Source organism: Lactuca sativa, chromosome 2 (assembly GCF_002870075.4).
Source record: "Lactuca sativa cultivar Salinas chromosome 2, Lsat_Salinas_v11, whole genome shotgun sequence".
Classification (NCBI taxonomy): Eukaryota; Viridiplantae; Streptophyta; class Magnoliopsida; order Asterales; family Asteraceae; genus Lactuca; species Lactuca sativa.
In genome coordinates, this window is record NC_056624.2 from 52,105,660 (window position 1) to 52,124,306 (window position 18,647).

General features: G+C 32.4%; 1 protein-coding gene across 5 annotated transcripts; it reads right to left on the bottom strand.

Annotated features, from left to right (window-relative positions):
* Positions 1-1,733: 1,733 nt before the first annotated feature.
* On the bottom strand, positions 1,734-13,848 carry LOC111898038 (protein ROS1A). 5 transcript variants are annotated; one of them, XM_023893981.3, is made up of 18 exons: positions 13,650-13,847; positions 11,547-13,104; positions 10,015-10,416; positions 8,818-8,908; positions 8,066-8,732; positions 7,891-7,970; positions 7,314-7,398; positions 7,137-7,228; positions 6,868-6,936; positions 6,646-6,765; positions 5,505-5,918; positions 4,537-4,573; positions 4,397-4,454; positions 4,089-4,228; positions 3,253-3,318; positions 3,011-3,125; positions 2,802-2,840; positions 1,734-1,994 (listed from the first exon to the last, which is right to left on the bottom strand). In XM_023893981.3, the coding sequence occupies exons 2-18, from the start codon at positions 12,976-12,978 to the stop codon at positions 1,876-1,878; spliced, it is 4,026 nt and encodes a 1,341-aa protein (XP_023749749.1). In that variant the 5' UTR covers positions 12,979-13,104; positions 13,650-13,847; the 3' UTR covers positions 1,734-1,875. The 5 variants fall into 5 exon arrangements, with proteins under 5 accessions (XP_023749749.1, XP_023749750.1, XP_023749751.1 ...); XM_023893982.3 differs by having other exon boundaries at positions 13,631-13,847; XM_023893983.3 differs by having other exon boundaries at positions 10,015-10,404; positions 13,587-13,847.
* Between the last annotated feature and the right edge of the window lie 4,799 nt (positions 13,849-18,647).

Genomic DNA, 18,647 nt, shown 5'->3' on the forward strand with positions numbered 1-18,647 from the left:
ATTTATCTTAATTCAGTGGTTGTGTAATTGTTGATGATCAAACCTTGGTTGATATTTAATGTATTTTTTATATCCTAGTTTAATGTACAAGTAAATGCAACCTATGGTTGATTTTCTTACCATTTCTCTCTCTCTCTCTCTCTCTCTCTCTCTCTCTCTCTCTGTCTCTGTCTCTGTGTGTGTGTGTGTGTGTGTTATGAATTGTTGCTTAATTTTGGATTACTGTTTCGATTCACCCTTCTGGTGTGCCAATGACCCTAATATAAGCTTTATACTTTTCTTTCTCGCTCTTGATAGTTAGTTTATCCTGCATCTTTATACTTCAATTTTCACTATATTTGAGTTAATTAGTTGTTATCATTAATATTGATAGGAGTTACCTTGAAAGTGTAACTAGATTGATTAATGAAAATTACATTTTCAGTACATGTTTATTGTCACTTTGATTTTTACTTTGTTAGTCCACATGGGGTCAAATTGCAGATTGGAATGCATCTATATGTCTATGTTCTTATTGTATATTGCAAGCGGTAAATGTTTAAAGTTTTGCTTGGATATCCTTGAAAATCCAGCTTTAAATGACCATGTTTCATGCTAAAAAATGTTGTTTACGCTCATACTCTTGTGATATTTTTGTTGTAGTTGTTGAGTTTTTGCTTTGGTATGATTTTAATATTATCTGCTTGACATTGATGTAATGTTTTATGTTTGAGAAAAAATGATATTTTTGCTGCCAAAAAGAAGGTTTTATGGCAGATTTCGAGCACAACAAGAATATCGATTTTTCTTAAACATAAAAACCTTACCTCAATGTCAAACAAATAAGATCAATACCATACCAAAACAAATACTCAACAACTAGAACAAAAATATCACAAGAGCAATGAACATAAACAAAATTTTTGAACATGAAACAAGGTCCTTTGAAGCAGAATTTTCGAGGTTATCCAAGCAAAACTACAAACATTTATCTTTTGCAACATTTAACAAGAACATAGGCATGCAGATATGATTCTGATCTACAATTTGACCTCATACGGACTAATAAAGTAAAAATCAAAGTGACAATAAACATGTACTAAAAATGTAATTTCCATTAGTTAATCTAGTTACACATTCAATGTAACTCCTATCAATTTTAACGCTAACAACTAATTAACTCAGAGATAGTGAAAGTTGGAGTCTAACTTCTGGATTCAGGATATACTAACGATTAGATAGCGAGAAAGAAGAGTATGTAGTTTTGATGGACGACGAAACTAATGAGATCAAAGAAGAGGTACACAAATGCTCTTAATCGGACATGTGCCTTATTAAAAGACAATAATAAGAGGTAAACAAACATGACTTTATTTGGTTAGTGAAAGCCAAAGTTTAACAATTTTTTCCATGTAGACTATTATTTATACAACAGATCACAACAAAAAACTCTTAGACTAAACTTTGCCATTTTTTTTTCTAGTATAACCACTATAACTTACTATATAGCTGGCATGTCATTATGGCCGAAGTAAAAAAAATTGTCCAAATTGGATGACTTTCATTAATCAAATTGAAATATAATGGTTTTTATGTATATTGCCTATAATCGAAGTAAATCGCCTTTGGGTTAAAAAAAGAAAAACGAAGCAAAATATGTTTTACTATTTTCCCTAATATGCTTTTATGTTTTTGTAGTAGGTTCTTTGAAGAAAAAACGCATTAACATCACTAAAAGTAATTACAAATGGAGAAACACTAAATCAATCTTTTATTATTACAAATTAGTCATGTGCCTCTATCATCTCTAAACCATAAATCATGTCATTAGTCAGCCTTTTTTTAAAATTTTTTTTTTTAATCAGCAAATGTATGTGCATCCATCTATTTATATATCTAATTTTCATCATTTCTTCCTCTTGATCTTTTTAATTTGCTAGCTGGGAAGTGTAGTCTGGCCATTAGGGGACGTGGGGCCCGTGTCTTCTGATCAAATCCCCTCACGCAAACAAACCCTAAAAGATGACACAATATGTTTTAATATTTATTCTTTAAAATAAATTAATAATGACGCAGTTTTTTTCTGCATCAAGGACCTTTTTTTTTTCTTTTTTTTTTTTTTTTTTTTTTTGAGATTGGTTGTTCACGAATGGAGGAATCTCCCATAAAATCTTAATATTTTGGGTAAGTTTTACGGTTTAATACCAACTTTTATTTTTTTAAACAGAAAATACCCGATTGTTTTATATTTTGCCTAAATCAACGAAACAATCTTATTTTTTTCAACAAAAAATATGGATTATTATATAAAATTGAGTAAATTACACGAATGGTCCCTATGGTTTAGGGTAATTTGCACGTTTGGTCCCTATCTTACCTAAAAAGACTATTTTGCCATTGATTTTTTAATTTATTTAAATAAATACACCACAACCTCACTTCCACCTCACCTTACCTATCCCACCTTATTTAAATAAATTAAAAAATCAAGGGAAAATAGTCTTTTTAGGTATGAAAGGGACCAAACGTGCAACAAAAACAAACTGTAGGGACCTTCCGAGTTAAAAAAATAAGTTAGGGACCAAACGTGCAAATTACCCCAAACCATAGGGACCATTCGTGTAATTTACTCTATAAAATTAGATAATCGGGACTTTTCTGTTCAAAATATAAACGTTGGGATTAAACCGTAAACTAACCCAAAATACTGGGACTTTATCGTATCAAGAATGTATCTTACTAAGGGGTAATTTAGGCATTTTGTTATTAGTCAAAGATTTTTATTAAACTATATAAATTAGAAACTATCTCTCTCTACATACCTCTCCAGAAGCAGTATTGAATACCTTCTGTTGTCAAGCCTAGTAAATAAAAATTGATATATAAATACACAGTTAGTATAGGTAGAATTCTTTAATATCAACTTTTTACATTGATATTCTGTAAGAATTAAAAAAAAAAAAATACAGAAAAACACTTTTACTTTGATTCGTTTTCTGTATGATTTATTTATCCTATTATGCATTTTTACCTTTAAATATTGTTGGTATGGAAGTTCCAAAGTAAACTGTTCTTCTTGGTAAATTCCATAACCAAGATCTTGGGACATCAATTGGGTTAAGGCTAGAGTCATGATCTGCAAACACCTACACATTTCAAAAAAAAAAAAAAAAAAAAAAATTCAAAATTTTATATAGCAATCTATTTTTTATTTACTTATCTTATTTATCAAAGACATATTGTGTTTTTTTAAAGTACATTGATATTAATTACCTCATTAACTTGAAAGTATGTCCCATTGAGTGGGAAGCTCCCCCTCATTGCAGTTCGACAGGGAATCTATTCATTGTATACATATAAGATCCAAATCAGATATAAATTACATATTTGGTCCCTGAGTTATATCGAATTATTCAAATATTCTCCAAAAAGGAATCCTTTTGCATTTTTCAATTTACATCCTTATTTCACTGTTTCTTAACTTTTTTAGTCCTTGATCCGTTAATTTTAGGAAATACCAACGATTATAGCACAGGGACAAAAATAAATCAGATATAAATTCACTTTTTTGGTCCCTGAGCCATATCGAATTATTCGAATATTGTCCAAAAAGGAATCCTTTTGCTTTTTCTTTTTTTTCAATTTTCATCCCTATTTCACTGTTCCTTATCGTTTTTAGTCCTTGATTTGTTAATTTAAGGAAATATGACGATTATAGCACAGGGACAAAAATAAATCAGATATAAGTTACATTTTTGGTCCCTGAGCTATATCAAATTATTCGAATATTGTCCAAAATGGAATCCTTTTGCTTTTTTTTTTTTTTTCAAATTTCATCCCTTTTTCACTGTTTCTTAATGTTTTTAGTCCTTGATCCGTAATTTTAGGAAATATGACGATTATAGGATAGGGACAAAAATAAATCAGATATAAATTACATTTTTGGTCCCTGAGCTATATATAATTATTCGAATATTTGTCCAAAAAGGAAACCTTTTGCATTTTTCAATTTTCATCCCTATTTCACTGTTCCTTAATGTTTTTAGTCCTTGATCAGTTAATTTTAGGAAACATGACAATTATAGCATAGGGGTAAAAGTGTAATTTACCAAGAGTGTTCCTCTAACAGTTTGGGAATTTGCTTCTCGTATGCTGTTGCATGAAAAACATGTTTCTTTATGACATAAGTTACCAGATTCTTGAGAGCTACATTGTCCTCCTGGTGGCTGAATCGATTCAGCAGTTTCACCTATTATTTAAAAAAAAAAAAAAAAAAAAAAAAATTAAAATGGAAGAAAGAGCAATTTTAATTTCTTCATATTACAACATTGTACTTTGAAAAATCTATTTAATTATAACATTGTCATTTAAATACAAAATAAGGAAAAATATTGAAAGTAAAATAGTAGGAGTTTACCAGGTGTCCAAATTGCAAGGAGGTATGAGCAAGGATCATCAGGCTCTCGTTTGTCCAGCTGGAATTTAGAAAAACATTTGTTTGAAAATAAAAATAATTTAATGAAAATAAAAATTGTGTTTTCCAAAATGTATGCTTACCCCTTCCAAGAGAGGATGTGAATCTGGAAGCTCATATCTGTAACATTGATATAAAGGTTAGAAATATGTTGTTATTATAAACAGTAAATTAAAAAATAAATAAATAAATAAAAGTAACCACTTATATACTTTATTTTTTCTAATCAAACCATAAAAGTTTCAGAAAATTTTCCAAATTAGTCATTTTGACCTCTGTTATATCATGTCAAAATGGTTAATTTGGAAAATGTGTTTGAAACTTTTATGGTTTGATTGGAAAAAAATAAGGGGTAATCTCATAAAAGACCTTATATTGTGTGTTTTTTCTTGATTAAATCTCAAATATATTTTTTGACTGAAAAAGACCCTGTATTTTTTCATTTTTTTCTAATCTGGCTCTTTTAGTCATTTTATTTTTCCAAAAAAAATTCTAAAATGTGAGGGCTTTTTCGAGAAAATCTAAAAAAGTCTAGGGTTTATTTGGAAGCAGTTAATCTCATAAAAGACCTTATATTTTGTGTTTTTTCCAAAGTAAGCCTCAAATTTATTTTTTGACTGAAAAAAGACCTTTTATTTTTTTTCCGATCTGGCCCTTTTAGTCATTTTTTTTTTCAAAAAAAATGTTGAGGGTTTTTTTAAAAAAAAAAAAAAAAGACAAAGTTGAGGGTTTTTTCGGAAAAATGAAAAAAAAAAAAAAACACAAGGTCTTTTTCAGTAAAAAAATTAAATTTGAGGCTTAATCAGGAAAAAACACAAAATATAAAGTCTTTTATGAGATTAACCCAAAAAACAATATGATAAACTGTGAAATCATAAAAGTGCGTTTTTCTGTATTTTAACTTTCTTTCCAATGTCAAAAGGCATAATGGTTTAATAACTATAGTAAATAGTTATGACTAAATCGATAAAAAAAAAGGTGAAAGTATGTTTGTCCTTTTTTGTAAATACATATTTTTTTTCCAATTAGGATAAAGCATGTATACACTTACACTTGATGCTCTGTTCTTAGCTGGCTGACATTTTTAAGCTTAGGTGTGGGAATAGAAGCAGCCTCTGATGTTAATGACACTAATGCCCTTGACATGTCACCTTCTTCAAGTTCCATATTATTTTCCATATAAGTCTGCAAATTCTGTGTAAACTCTTCCATATTAAGTCTAATTGTTGGGATTTCTTCAGAATCTTCACAGAAATCCTCCATATCAAATTCTTCCATTTTTTCTGTCTCTGGTGTTGTTGGTTCTTCAATTATAGGGTGGTGGTTTTGGATGTCAGAGTCTGGCGGCAGGTGGTGGTTTGGTGGTGGCAGTAGGTGGTGGTGGGTGATGATTCCGGTGGGTGGTTTGTTTTCGGTTGCTGTTACTATACTTTTTTCCTCAGGGGCTGGTAGGGAAAGCCTTGCACTGTAGTAAATTTTTTTATTAGTGATAGATTTTGAGAACCAAAAAAAAAAAACATGGGAAACTCATAAAAATATGATTTTTGGTTAATAATGTTATAGTAGATCCTGTTATGGGTTATGGCATCTTTTTGGAGGATGAGGAGGGCATTTTTGTCTTTTAAAGAGACAAGATAAATTAGTCCAAGTCCAATGAACGTTAATATCCCTATCCCACCTTGTTCCACCTTTCTAGGGCTATTTTTGATGAGGAGGGCATTTGCGTCTTTTACACAAATAAGAGATCAAGATCCATGCCCCACCTTTTTAGGAAAAACAAAAAGTTGAATTTTTGTTCCAATGAAATTAATCCTGTCCCACCTTTCTAGGGCTAATTTTGATGATGAGGATGAGGAGGGCATTTATGTCTTTTACATAGACGAGAGATCAAGATCCATGTCCTACCTTTTTGGGTGAAATCAAAAATTGCAATTTTTCGATAATGAGGATGCGGAGGGCATTTATGTCTTTTACATAGACAAATATCAAGATCCATGTCCTACCTTTTTGGGTGAAACCAAAAATTGCAATTTTTCAATAATGATGATGAGGAGGGCATTTACGTCTTTTAATGGTGTTTTGACCTTTATGTTTATGCAAGTTGTGAAAAGACTCATCATAATAATTTTTTGTAAAAAAGAAAAATGTTGGATATTTGAATTAGAAAAGAGAGATGTTGGATGAACTTAAACCTTGCAAATGCACTTGCAAAATGTCTGCATTCTCCTCTCATTGGACATGCATTACAATTCGGTTTATTCTTTGTACAAAAAACCTTCCCAAAAGTAATCATCTGGTAATGTAATTCATACCTATCAATCATGCCATAAAAGATTACCAAAAACGTAATGATTTTTTTTTTTTTTTTTTTTTTTTTTTTTTTTTTTTTATATAATATATGTAAATTGTCTTACAAAGTTCTTTGATCTAATTTACAAAGTCGTGGCCACAAATATTTTTGTATAGACTCCAAAACCGGATACCTGTAAAAAAAAATATAAACATTATAATTTTTGTTCATAATCCCAAATGTTTTTATAAACAGACTTGTACTGTGTTTGACATGCAGTAAGACAAAAATTACAACTTTTTTTCTCTAATAAAAAGTAACGGGACTCGTTTGTGCAAAAGACGTAAATGCCCTCCTAATCCTCATCATCAAATATAGCTTTAAAAAGCTTACAATTCTAAAAGATGCAACTGAAGAGACTCGGGAAGTGGTTGTAAGGGTACCCATCCAAGTCTTACAGCTATACGCCCCACATTTGTGTCAACCTAATTAAACACATGCAGAATTTTTATTTTTAGAAAAATACAATAATTTAAAAAAATAGATTTTATTTATTTATTTAGTTCTTACTGGAAAAGCAAGATGATGAAGTGTAAGTAGGCGTACACACTCCACACTTTTCAACCCCAAACCTCTAAAGCTCAGTAGATACTCCCTAACACCAAAACAATATAAATTCATATCATTAATTTTCTTATGTCACATATCAGTAATTCATAATAGATTTAGAAAAAGAAAAAAAAAAAAAAAAAGAGTAAATTACACGAATGGTCCCTATGGTTTGTGGTAATTTGCACATTTGGTCCCTAACTTATTTTTTTAACTTGGAAGGTCCCTACAGTTTGTTTTTGTTGCGTGTTTGGTCCTGTCTTACCTTAAAAGACTATTTTGCCATTGATTTTTTAATTTATTTAAATAGAATGAGGTAGGTAGGGTGAGGTGGAAGTGTGTTTATTTAAAAAATCAAGGGCAAAATAGTCTTTTTAGGTAAGACAGGGACCAAGCGCGCAACAAAAACAAACTGTAGGGACTTTCCGAGTTAAAAAAATAAGTTAGCGACCAAATGTGCAAATTACCACAAACCATAGGGACCATTCGTGTAATTTAAAAAAAAAAAGTAACATAAATTTGATGTTATTTTTCTTACTTGGCTTTATCCGGTGGAACATCTCTTAACCATTCAAGATCTATGCTTCCATGGTCTCTTACAAGTCGATTCAGAAAATCCTATGTAGATTTTTTTTTTTTAAATAAATTTTTAGTCAAAACAAAACAAAAAATAATGACATTATTACATTAACATATATGCAATGAAGGTGTACCTTAATTCTTTCAGCAAGCATGTTGTTCATACCCCTGTCTTTTATAGTGTCAGCAATTTCATTAACATCTGCTAATCTTAATGCTTCATAATCCAATGAATCCATATTATTTGGTGTTCTTTCTCTCTTATGATTAATTTCTGCTTTAATTCTCAAACTATCCCAATTGATTTTAATCTTTTTCTCTTTTCCGGTTTTACCCTTTTTTGTTACAAGCTTTCCATCTTCATTCAAACCTCTTGAACTTTCCTCAATGTTGTTGTTTTCAGTGACTTCTGAAATAGCCTTTTGCACATGACAATTATTTTCTTGAGTTTCTTGATTGAAGATAATGTTTAAGTTTAAATTCTGTGTTTCTTGGGTTGTAGATTCTGTTGATATTTCACTTTGTTCACTTCCACTATGATCATGGAATGAATTTTGGTCAATGTATTCATTGCTATGAACAACTTCTTTTTCTTCATATGAATCAGAGTTTTTTAGGGTCATAGAATTAAGATCTTGAGCTAGTTTTTGATCAGGATTTTCTTCATGCCATGTGATGGTTTCTTCTATATCAAAATCACATGATTCTTTTATGGGTTTGATTGATTTGTCTTCTTCAAAGGGTTTATGGATGCTTTTTGACTTTAAGGGGTATTTTGCAGCAAGAGACATGAATGCTGAACTGAAAAAATGAACAAATTTATATATAAAAAAATTCAGTGTTATGAATTTGTATTTAGTTTTTATAATAGTTATTTAGTCTATACCTTGATGCATGATCTGATACGTTTTGTGTAAGGAAAACACCTGTAACTGAGTCTACAACTGAGCCTTTCCAACAAGAGAAACGTCTATCCCCTGAAATAAAAATTTTCATTTTGGTTATTATGTTGCATTTGTTACAAGGGACAAAAGTCTTGATAGGACTTAGGAGGGCATTAACGTCTTTTTTGTGCAAAAACTATAGGTTTAACTGATTAAGTATGTTAAAATTTAAAGTAATGAACATGCCTAAAATATCATTATTTTAAGGTTTAATCTTATAGAAGACCTAATATTTTGTGTTTTTTTTCGGGATTAAACCTCAAAAAAAAAAAAAATTGTCTGAAAAAGACCTTGTATTTTTTCATTTTTTTTTCGAAAAAGCCCTCAACTTTGTATTTTTTTCCGAAAAAAGCATCAACCTTCTAAATACTTCCAAATAAACCCACAAATTTTTTAGTTTTTCTCGACACATTTTACGATTTCTTTTTTGGAAAAAAATGACTAAAAGGGCCAGATCAGAGAAAATGAAAAATATACAAGGTCTTTTTCAGGCAAAAAATAAATTTTGAGGTTTAATCCGGAAAAAACACAAGATAAAACTATATAAGGTCTTTTATGAGATTAACCCTTTATTTAATGGTATTTTGTGAACAAAAAGAAATAATTCGTAACCCATTTACATCAAAACACATATACTTGATTACCCATTTATGACATTAATCCTTTAGTAAAATTAATTTCTTTTTATTTTATCAGCATGGTTAATAATAAATAAATGAATACGAGTAAATTACATGAATGGTCCCTATGGTTTAGGGTAATTTGTGTGTTTGGTCCCTAACTTATTTTTTAACTCGAAAGGTCACTATTGTTTGTTTTTGTTACGCACTTGGTCCCTGTCTTACCTAAAAAAGACTATTTTGCCCTTGATTTTTTAATTTATTTAAAAAAACACACCCCAATCCCACCCCCTCACCTTACCTTACCTACCCCACCACTTTTCCTATTTAAATAATAGTCTTTTTAGATAAGACATGGACCATGTGCGTAACAAAAACAAATAGTATGGACCAAGTGTGTAATAAAAACAAATAGTAGGGACCTTCCGAGTTAAAAAAATAAGTTAGGGACCAAACGTGCAAATTACCCAAAACTATAGGGACCATTCGTGTGATTTACTCAATAAAAAAAAACATCACCTTGGACAAGGTGCATTCTTGCAATGAAGGAAACTGCTCTCCCCTTGAATACATTTCTTTCATCTTCCCACCATTTTGTCTTATCATCATCTATCCCATCTATTCCTTCACTGTTTATATCTTCTAACAAAAGTCTCCAAACTCTACTTGTTTCCTCATCAAGATCCACTTTAGGGCGTGGAATTCTTCTCTTCAATGGATTATAATCATCTTCAAAAGGAACAACACTTCTATCTTGTTGATATAAAACGATTCCATTCTTTTCCTGGAATCTTGTCAAGTATGGAACAAGTGCATGTCGATCTTTTTCCACCCTTTGGTTGTTGATGTCCAAATTCTTGAATTGATTTATGAGTGAGTTGATATCGTATGTGGTTTTCCATCCAAAACCTGGATGAAAACCTGCATTAAGTGAATAGAGAAAAAAAAAAGATTTAGGGTGCGTTTGGTTGTGGAAAACTGTTTTCATTTTCTAAGAAAATATTTTCAGAAAAGAGAGTTGAGTTTTCATTTTTATTTTGCAATGAAAATTTTAGAAAACACGTTTGGTTTGAAGCGGTGGTGTTTTCATTTTCCGCCTTAGAAATTTGGAAAACTGTAGAACTTGCTTTTCTAACTTACATACAATTTGGAAAACTGAAAATTTTCATTTTCTTAGAAAACTTTGGAAAAGTGAACGAATCAAACACGTTTTCAAAATATCCATTTTTCTTGGAAAATTTTCCTAGAAAACTGGAAAAATTTCCACAACCAAACGCACCCTTAGTTTCTTGTTCTTCATGGGACAAGGCTAGACAGACTTTTGCACCGAGGGCATTTATGTCTTTTGTACAGATGACCCCTTTTTCGGGAGGGATAAAAGATGCAAATTTTGTCTCATTGACACCGGTCTCACACTCTTAGTCCCAGTCCAATGCATGCCAAAAGCAGTACAAATAAGCCTTTCGGGATACTCCTGATGATAAGGACGAGGAGGGTATTTACGTCTTTTTGCATAGACGAGAGATAGAGAGTGAATCTTTAGTCCACTTTTTAATTCAAACACAAACTTTCCAAGGCTACTTTCGATGACGAGGACAAGGAGGGCATTTACGTCTTTTGCACAGACCAGAGATCGAGATCGAGAGCGAGTCTCAGTCAAAACTTTTTGGGTGGACAAAAAAAAATGAAAAATTTTCCATTGACATTAGTCTCGGTCCGAGTCCAACACATGCCAAGCTAACTTTCTAGGGCCACAATGTCATAATTAGGGCAATAAGGACATTTACGTCTTTTGCATAAACGAGAGATCGAGAGGAAGTCTCTATTCCACCTTTTTGGGTGGAACAAAAAAATGCAAATTTTACCCCATTGACATCACTCCTAGTCCAAGTTGCTAGGCTACTTCCAATGATGAGGACAAAAATGACATTCATGTCTTTTACACATACAAGAGATCAAGAGCGAATCTCTATGCCATCTTTTAAAAGAAATCAAATTTTTTTCCCATTGACATGAGATCGATGTCATTAAAAGAAGACATTGATTAGTACCTAGATGGTTTGTGAGAAAGTAGTGGTTATGATATGAAGATGACACGATAGAGTTTCTCTTTGTTCGTTTCTTTGTTGCTATATTAACACCAAAATCAGCAGAAAGAGCTTCCATGCATGTTAATGCTCTCTTATTATCCAACCATATTCCACCAAATGAAGCCAAATCACGCATCCGTTTTACACCCTTACTTCTCTTCTTTCTCACACTCCCCACATGACCAAATCCCCACATGTGCTTGTAAACTGTTGATCTTTCACGAGCCTTAAACCGAAGAGCTTGAAAGCTGAAACTATCGTTTTTTGGAAACCAAATGGACGAAATTGCCCTCGATGTGATGGAGCTCCGACACTTTGTGGTTCTCTTTTTCTTGTAACTTTCAGGAAAGTGTAAATATGCTTCCAAAGACTCAAATTCTCGTTTTGTTCCCCTTTCTTCTTCACCATTGCTAAAACATGCATTGGTGTCATTTCTAGCATCTTTTTGTGAAAAACTGATATGTCGTTTTGCTCTTGACCATGTGTGCTTGATACCCTTTTCGGGTTTCTCTGACTTGTTTGGGGTAATGGGGCCCAGGGTTTGACTTCCATGTATTGTGTCTCCGGTCAACTGCCCGGTTGACCAAATTCCCGTATGCAAATCCTCCTCTTCCTCAAAGTTGATCTTTCTCCTACATGTATTCCTAGTTTTTGGAACTGTAATAGTTTCATTTACAATCTTCCTGATGTATTTCCTCTTTGTGGAGGAAGCCAATGGCTTTTTTGTAATTTTTGGTCGACCTTCTGTAACCACTTTTGGTCTATGCTTTCTTCTTTTTTGTTTCGGTTGTGGCGTTTTCTTGAGGTTAAAATCGTCACTTGACCCCTCTTCAAACTCCTCATTTACCTCCAATTCCCAACCATCATCCTGTAATTGTTCAACATCAAACCTCATTTCATCTTGTTGTTCTTTATGTTCATCTGTTCTAATCGTTTGCTTTGGTGTCACTGGTGTTACTTGAGTGGAAATGCTTGTGATCAGTTCTTCTTGTTCTGTTGCAATTGGAGGTGAATTTAGATCAAATAAGTACCTGGTTCCATCAGGCTGCCATTGTTGTGTGAAGCTGCTGCTGCTGCTTACAGTATCTTGATTCCCAAATTGCATGATTAATCCGGTGTCACCGCCACCAATGCCGCCACATCCACCACCGGAAACTTTTGTGGTGATGGCAGCATCTGCAAGTGCAAGCAGATCACTACAAGGAATGCTCTTCCAGGCATTATCCATCAAAAACGTATTATACATGGCAACATTCATATCAAGCTGTTCTTCTTCAGATCCATTTTTGCAGTTTGATTTTGGGTCTGAAACATCTGGATTTGCAGGGGTGGTTGGAGTCCAACAAACATTAACAGGGTAGCCTTCATATGAACTCTCTCTCCCTATATCCATTATCAAACCAGTTCTTCTTCCCCAACTATTTTTATGAAGAATTCATGAATATAGAATGGGGAAAAAGCATCTTCAGCTTTTACAGTGCCGTACCTTCAATTATTCGACTCCTTTTTGCAACATTATCTACAGAAACAGAAATTATATTTATAGAAATAAGATAAAAGTTGAACAGAAAGAGAATAGAACTGATGTGACTACGTTTACGCAATTCTTTTGGTGAAATCCATGAAAACGATACAAATGAAATTGAAGTTTTCAACGACAGAAGTGCATGATTATCTGGTCATCGAAATTTGTGTTTGCCTTTTCTATTTTTTTCTATACATTTTAAGTTTTAGCTTCAAAACTAAAGAATCTTCAGTAGAAAACAGGGAGAAAAATTAGGAAAATATCATGTGAAAGCTTGAATTTGTAAAATCGGAAGTAAATTTCAGTTAGGGAGGAAGTGTTGGTCAAATTCATTTACTTCACACGAAAATAGCTCCTTCAACCAACAGATCTCCCAAAAAACGCGCATACAGTATGAAACTTAGTTGCAGAAATCCGACCGTTTAATAAATTGAAAGAAACACAAATTCGAGAACGAAAACACATAGTTTACACACAGTTTGTCTGAAAATCTGAACGAATGCTGGAAAAAACGAAGTACGGTGAAAAAAGCTGCTAACGTTGATCGGAGTCGTCGCTTGAGTAGGTTTTGTTGCCGGAGATCTAATTCAGTCGGTGATCGGTGGCGAAAAAATATGCCATGAAAATGGAAGTAGAATGTACATGGAAGAAGAGAGAGTGGGAGAAGATTAGAAGCAAGAAGAAAACACAGTAGAAGAGAAGTGGCTTTTTTATTCATGGCTTCTTTTTCGCAGTAATCTTTTAACAGCAAATTCTTTTAATAGCAAAGTTCTTATTTTAATATGATTAGGGGCAAGGTTATTAAATAACGGACGTGGCGTTGTGATAATGAGTCTCAAGGCTTATGAATTCTAGGAATCGAAATATTACTTTTGCATACAATTAATAACTAGGTTTATATTAATAACTAATAAATAGAATTATATTTGATTGTATATCCTAGTTTAGAAAAAATCATGAATAATGATATTGTATTTTTTTTATTAACCTTGTCATTTGTAAGTATTTAATAAGTAATAGAAAAATAATTTATACTTAATTAATAAAGTTTAATAATTTATCATCCACTTATATATATGAAAAATAAATAACGAATAATAAACAAAAAAGACACTATTAATAAATTGAAATCGTAACGAGTAATAAGATAATTTGAAACCATATTTACAAAGATAATATTTTTGGTAATAAGATTAAAATTTTGTTTTAAAATAAATATATAAAATGTTATTGAAATACAGTTTATGTTATGTAGGGAATTCATGTTACGTGACAAAAAAATAAAAAATATTAGATAGGTAGACATGTAAGTAGATTTAAAAAAAGAAATTATTAATTTAAAAAGATTAAGTTTTATAAATAAGTTTTTATTTTTTTGCTTTAAAATTAAATTATATACTATATATTGTTATAAATATTCATTTTTCTACTATTTAAGTATATATATTTTTTACTTTTCTTTGCTTATCAGCTTCTTCAAGGTATTATACATTCTTGTTTTAATATGGTCAATAAATACTAATAACATTGATATAATAAATAATTAATTTTTTTTTTATCTTTTATAACATCTCAATAAATGTATATATATTTATTTACGTTGATCTATGTTTTTATGGCGAAGTATTTAACTATGTAAAAAGTAAATTGAAAAATATTTAAGAAAAAAAAATATTTTTTTTTATATTTCTAGTCGTAACATTTTCTATAAAATAAATAAGCTAATGAGTTTTACGTTTAAACAAATAATGGATATCCGCTATTTATATTTTATAAGCTTTAATAAACTTAATAATTAATAAATAATAAAGTTATTACAATTATTGAAAAATAAAAAACAAAGTGTATGTAACCTTAGAAGAGATTTCACGACATATCAGAAAAGAAAAGAAACTGATCTACCCATCGATGGCGAAAATTGTTTCCAGACATTTGATTTACTTTCAATTCTCACCGTAAAATACATATTGAATAGAAGGGTATGTCTACCTTATTAGGACCTAAAAAGTTGAAATCAACTGGAAGCGTAATTTTACAGTACGATTCAGTCTATAATCCTCAGTCATACATTTAATGTCGAGGGTGATAGAGAGCTGAACTCCAGAAAATATATTCCTTATTCTTCCTTATAATCAGACAAGCAAAAAGAATGATAAATAAACTTACCTGTTTGAAGACCAAAATTTGTTCAATTCGAAGAAGAGAGGTTCGAAGCAGTTGGGGGACGAACCAATTGAGGAAAAAGCAGTGGGGCGAACTCAGAATTGATAGCAGATAAGTGGATATTGAGGTCAGAATTCATAGAGGTAAATTTTTTTAATTTTTTTAGTATTTAACATAATTGAATGTGTAACAACCTAAATTACCAATAAAAATTTTCATTTTTAAGTAACGAAATAATTTCCATAAAATATAAAATTTCAATCACATTTGTTTTCAAAATCCATAACATCAAACAATTTATTCATGATATCAAAGTGTCCCCAATAAAACGTCAAAGAGTGCATGCCGTGCCATCACGTCAGGCTCTTGCCCCTTAGATCCCGAAGTACCTGAAACAACCAACAAATTGTAAGCTAACGCTTAGTGAGTTCCCCATAACATACCCCACATAATCCACATAATCATATAAACCATATCAACCATATAAGCCATGCATACAAACATATACGGATGCCGTGGGCTCCCCCAGGGTCTTACACCTATGTGCAATGGGCACCCCCACGGTCTTACTTGGAATGTCATGGGCACCCCACATGGTCTGATAACCAATTGCCATGGACATCCCTCATGGTCTTTACCTGGAATGTTATGGGCATCCCCACATGGTCTGACATCCAAGTTCCACAAGCTCCCCCCGAGGTCTTCCATGCAAGTATCACAATGACAACTAGCATATCGCATACCACATAATCAACTAGCATACCACATAACACGTAATGGGTCGGCCTTGGTTCCTTCGACCCATTGTTATGGTGAGGAGACTCACCTTAAATGCGAACTGTAACTGAGTAGGTCCAAACTCCGAGTATCAGCTCTGCTACCTCCCCAATCATAAACAACTCCTTAGATACAACTCAACCCTTAAAAGTCAATCCTAGTCAAGATCAAAGTCAAAGTCAATGCTCCGAGTTGACCTAACTCGTCGAGTCCATCCCAAATTCAGAATCACGATATCGCGACCTACCTCGTCAAATTTCCTATAACTTGTCGAGTTTCTCCATTTTCCAACAGAATCTGGGTAACCCCAAACTAACTCGTCGAGTTCCCTTGTGAACTCGTTGAGTTCTTCAGTCTGTCAACCCACTTAATGCATTAACCCCTTTTTTCTTGAATCTAAAGGTTCCAAACTTCAGATCCCTATCCATAGAGATGTCTGGAAGGGTAAAGTTTCAAACTTTACCTCCAAAGTTCATCCAATAAGCTCTAAACCCAAACCCTAATTCCTTTAAGGAGGGTCTTGACTCATTAAGCCCCTAAATCCTTACTACAACGTTCCAAATCACAGATCTGATGTCCAAAGGTGGACAAAGCACATAAAGTTTCTAACTTTACGTCCATGCATGCTTGAAACACTTTCTAATGTCCATTTTAGGCTAAAAATGAACATATTGCATGAATGGGACATGAGGGCTATTAAATTTTGCAACTTTATTCCTCTAGAGATCATGTAGAGGCCAGATCTACACCCTGTAACCCTTGAAAACCTCTTTTCTTTGAGAAACTCAAGACGAAGTACCAAAACCAAGCCAAAACTACAATATATGAGATCTAATAAGCTACATGTCAAGGTTATGACTTTATACCTCAGAGATGTAGCCTTTGATGTGGAGTTTCTGGATCCAAGTTCACTCCTCCAAGCTTGATACTTCTCTCTTCAAAACCTCTTTTAAAGATCTCAAACAATCACTCAAACACTTACAAAACTCAATGAACAAAGAGGAAGGCGAGTCTAGGGTTTTCTCTGGGCAAGGAGGTTGGTAAGGAGGCCAGCCCTAGGAGTTAAGTCCATTAAATAGGGTGCAAGGAGGGTTAGGATTTTTGATAGGAGCCACCAGGGGTAGATTATTGACTTTTGGCTCGGAGTCAGAATCCTCCGGAAAGTTCTCTGCGAAGTCATCATCTAATGGAATTACCTGATTCTCTTCTGGCTCTGCGTTGAGCCATCCACCATTTCCTTGGTTGGGAAAGTACGGGTCGCCAGGGGGATGGGATCCAGCCATGTTATCTACGTGAGAATAGGGATAAAAGAGATAGTTAATAGACGTACTACTTAAGATAATTATAGAATGATCCTTACCAGTTACTTCAATACTTGTGTAGTGCATAACAGTCACATGTAACCAAAATAGAATAGACCTTCGAATAAGTGGCCCTAACTCCAAGTCCACAACCAAACAAGGAACAAGAAACAAAGTAAAGATCACAAATTCTAAGTCTATCACACCTTAGTCACATATAACCTTAGCGTAACCACTCAACAACTATTGACCTACTAGTAAAGACCTTTTTAGTTCTCAAATAAGTAATTATAGCAACACAAAATACTCATATAGTATTTTAAGTTTATGTTCTGTTCTAAAGTTTTCATAGTAGTAGTGTCGGTAAGTTTTTAGACTTGCTGCAACACCACAATCATTATTAGGCACATGCTAATCACTTCTCGGAAAGATATAGTTGATCAGGCTATATCACTCCCACATCTGATTATATGTCCCCAAGCCTACTTGTGTTGTCCAACAATCACAATACTTTTGTTCTGGCCTAGTATGACACTGATTTTAGTATGAATGTAGGTATGTATACTTTAGTTAAATATTTTATTATTTAAAAAGTATAAACTATTGTTCAGAGTATTTTAATCCCGATGTGTTTATAGTTTGTATATCTTTTATGGGTTGATATACTCAATTCACTATAAACAATGCTCTGATACCAATCAGTCACACCCCCAAATCGAATTGGCAGAAACATTCGGGGGCAGAGGACGTCATGTACAGTATCATAACAATGCATAATAGTAAACAAGCAGCAACACTATCCATTGCATTAATATTATAATTCAATACAAGTGTGTTCTGTGTAATAATAAGACACCAAAAATGAATAGTCAAAATATAGACGAGTCTTGAAAGTGCTCTGTGTTCTCAAAAACCTAGCCATCTGTACGTGTCTACTGGTGACTTGAGAATACAAGTTATTTTGAAAGAGAGAATCAACTATTTAATCTGGTGAGTTCATAAGTAATTTAGTGTCATTTGTTGTATAAATTTGAAGAAAGTGTTTGCAAATGTTTGATGTAAATGTTTGTAAGTGTTTGTAGTAAATGTTTGTATCTCCTAGAAAATCCAATATTTTCTACTAGAAATGTAGCCTTCTACCAAGACCCGAATGTTCTGTATGTTGTTTTTTTTTTTTTTTTTTGTAAAAGTGAGTATTTTCCCAAGTATGACTATCATTATCAAAATATAATTTACATTTCCGTTTATGTGAGAAGATCACAAAGTGAATGCAATGGGAGAAATAATGATGTACCG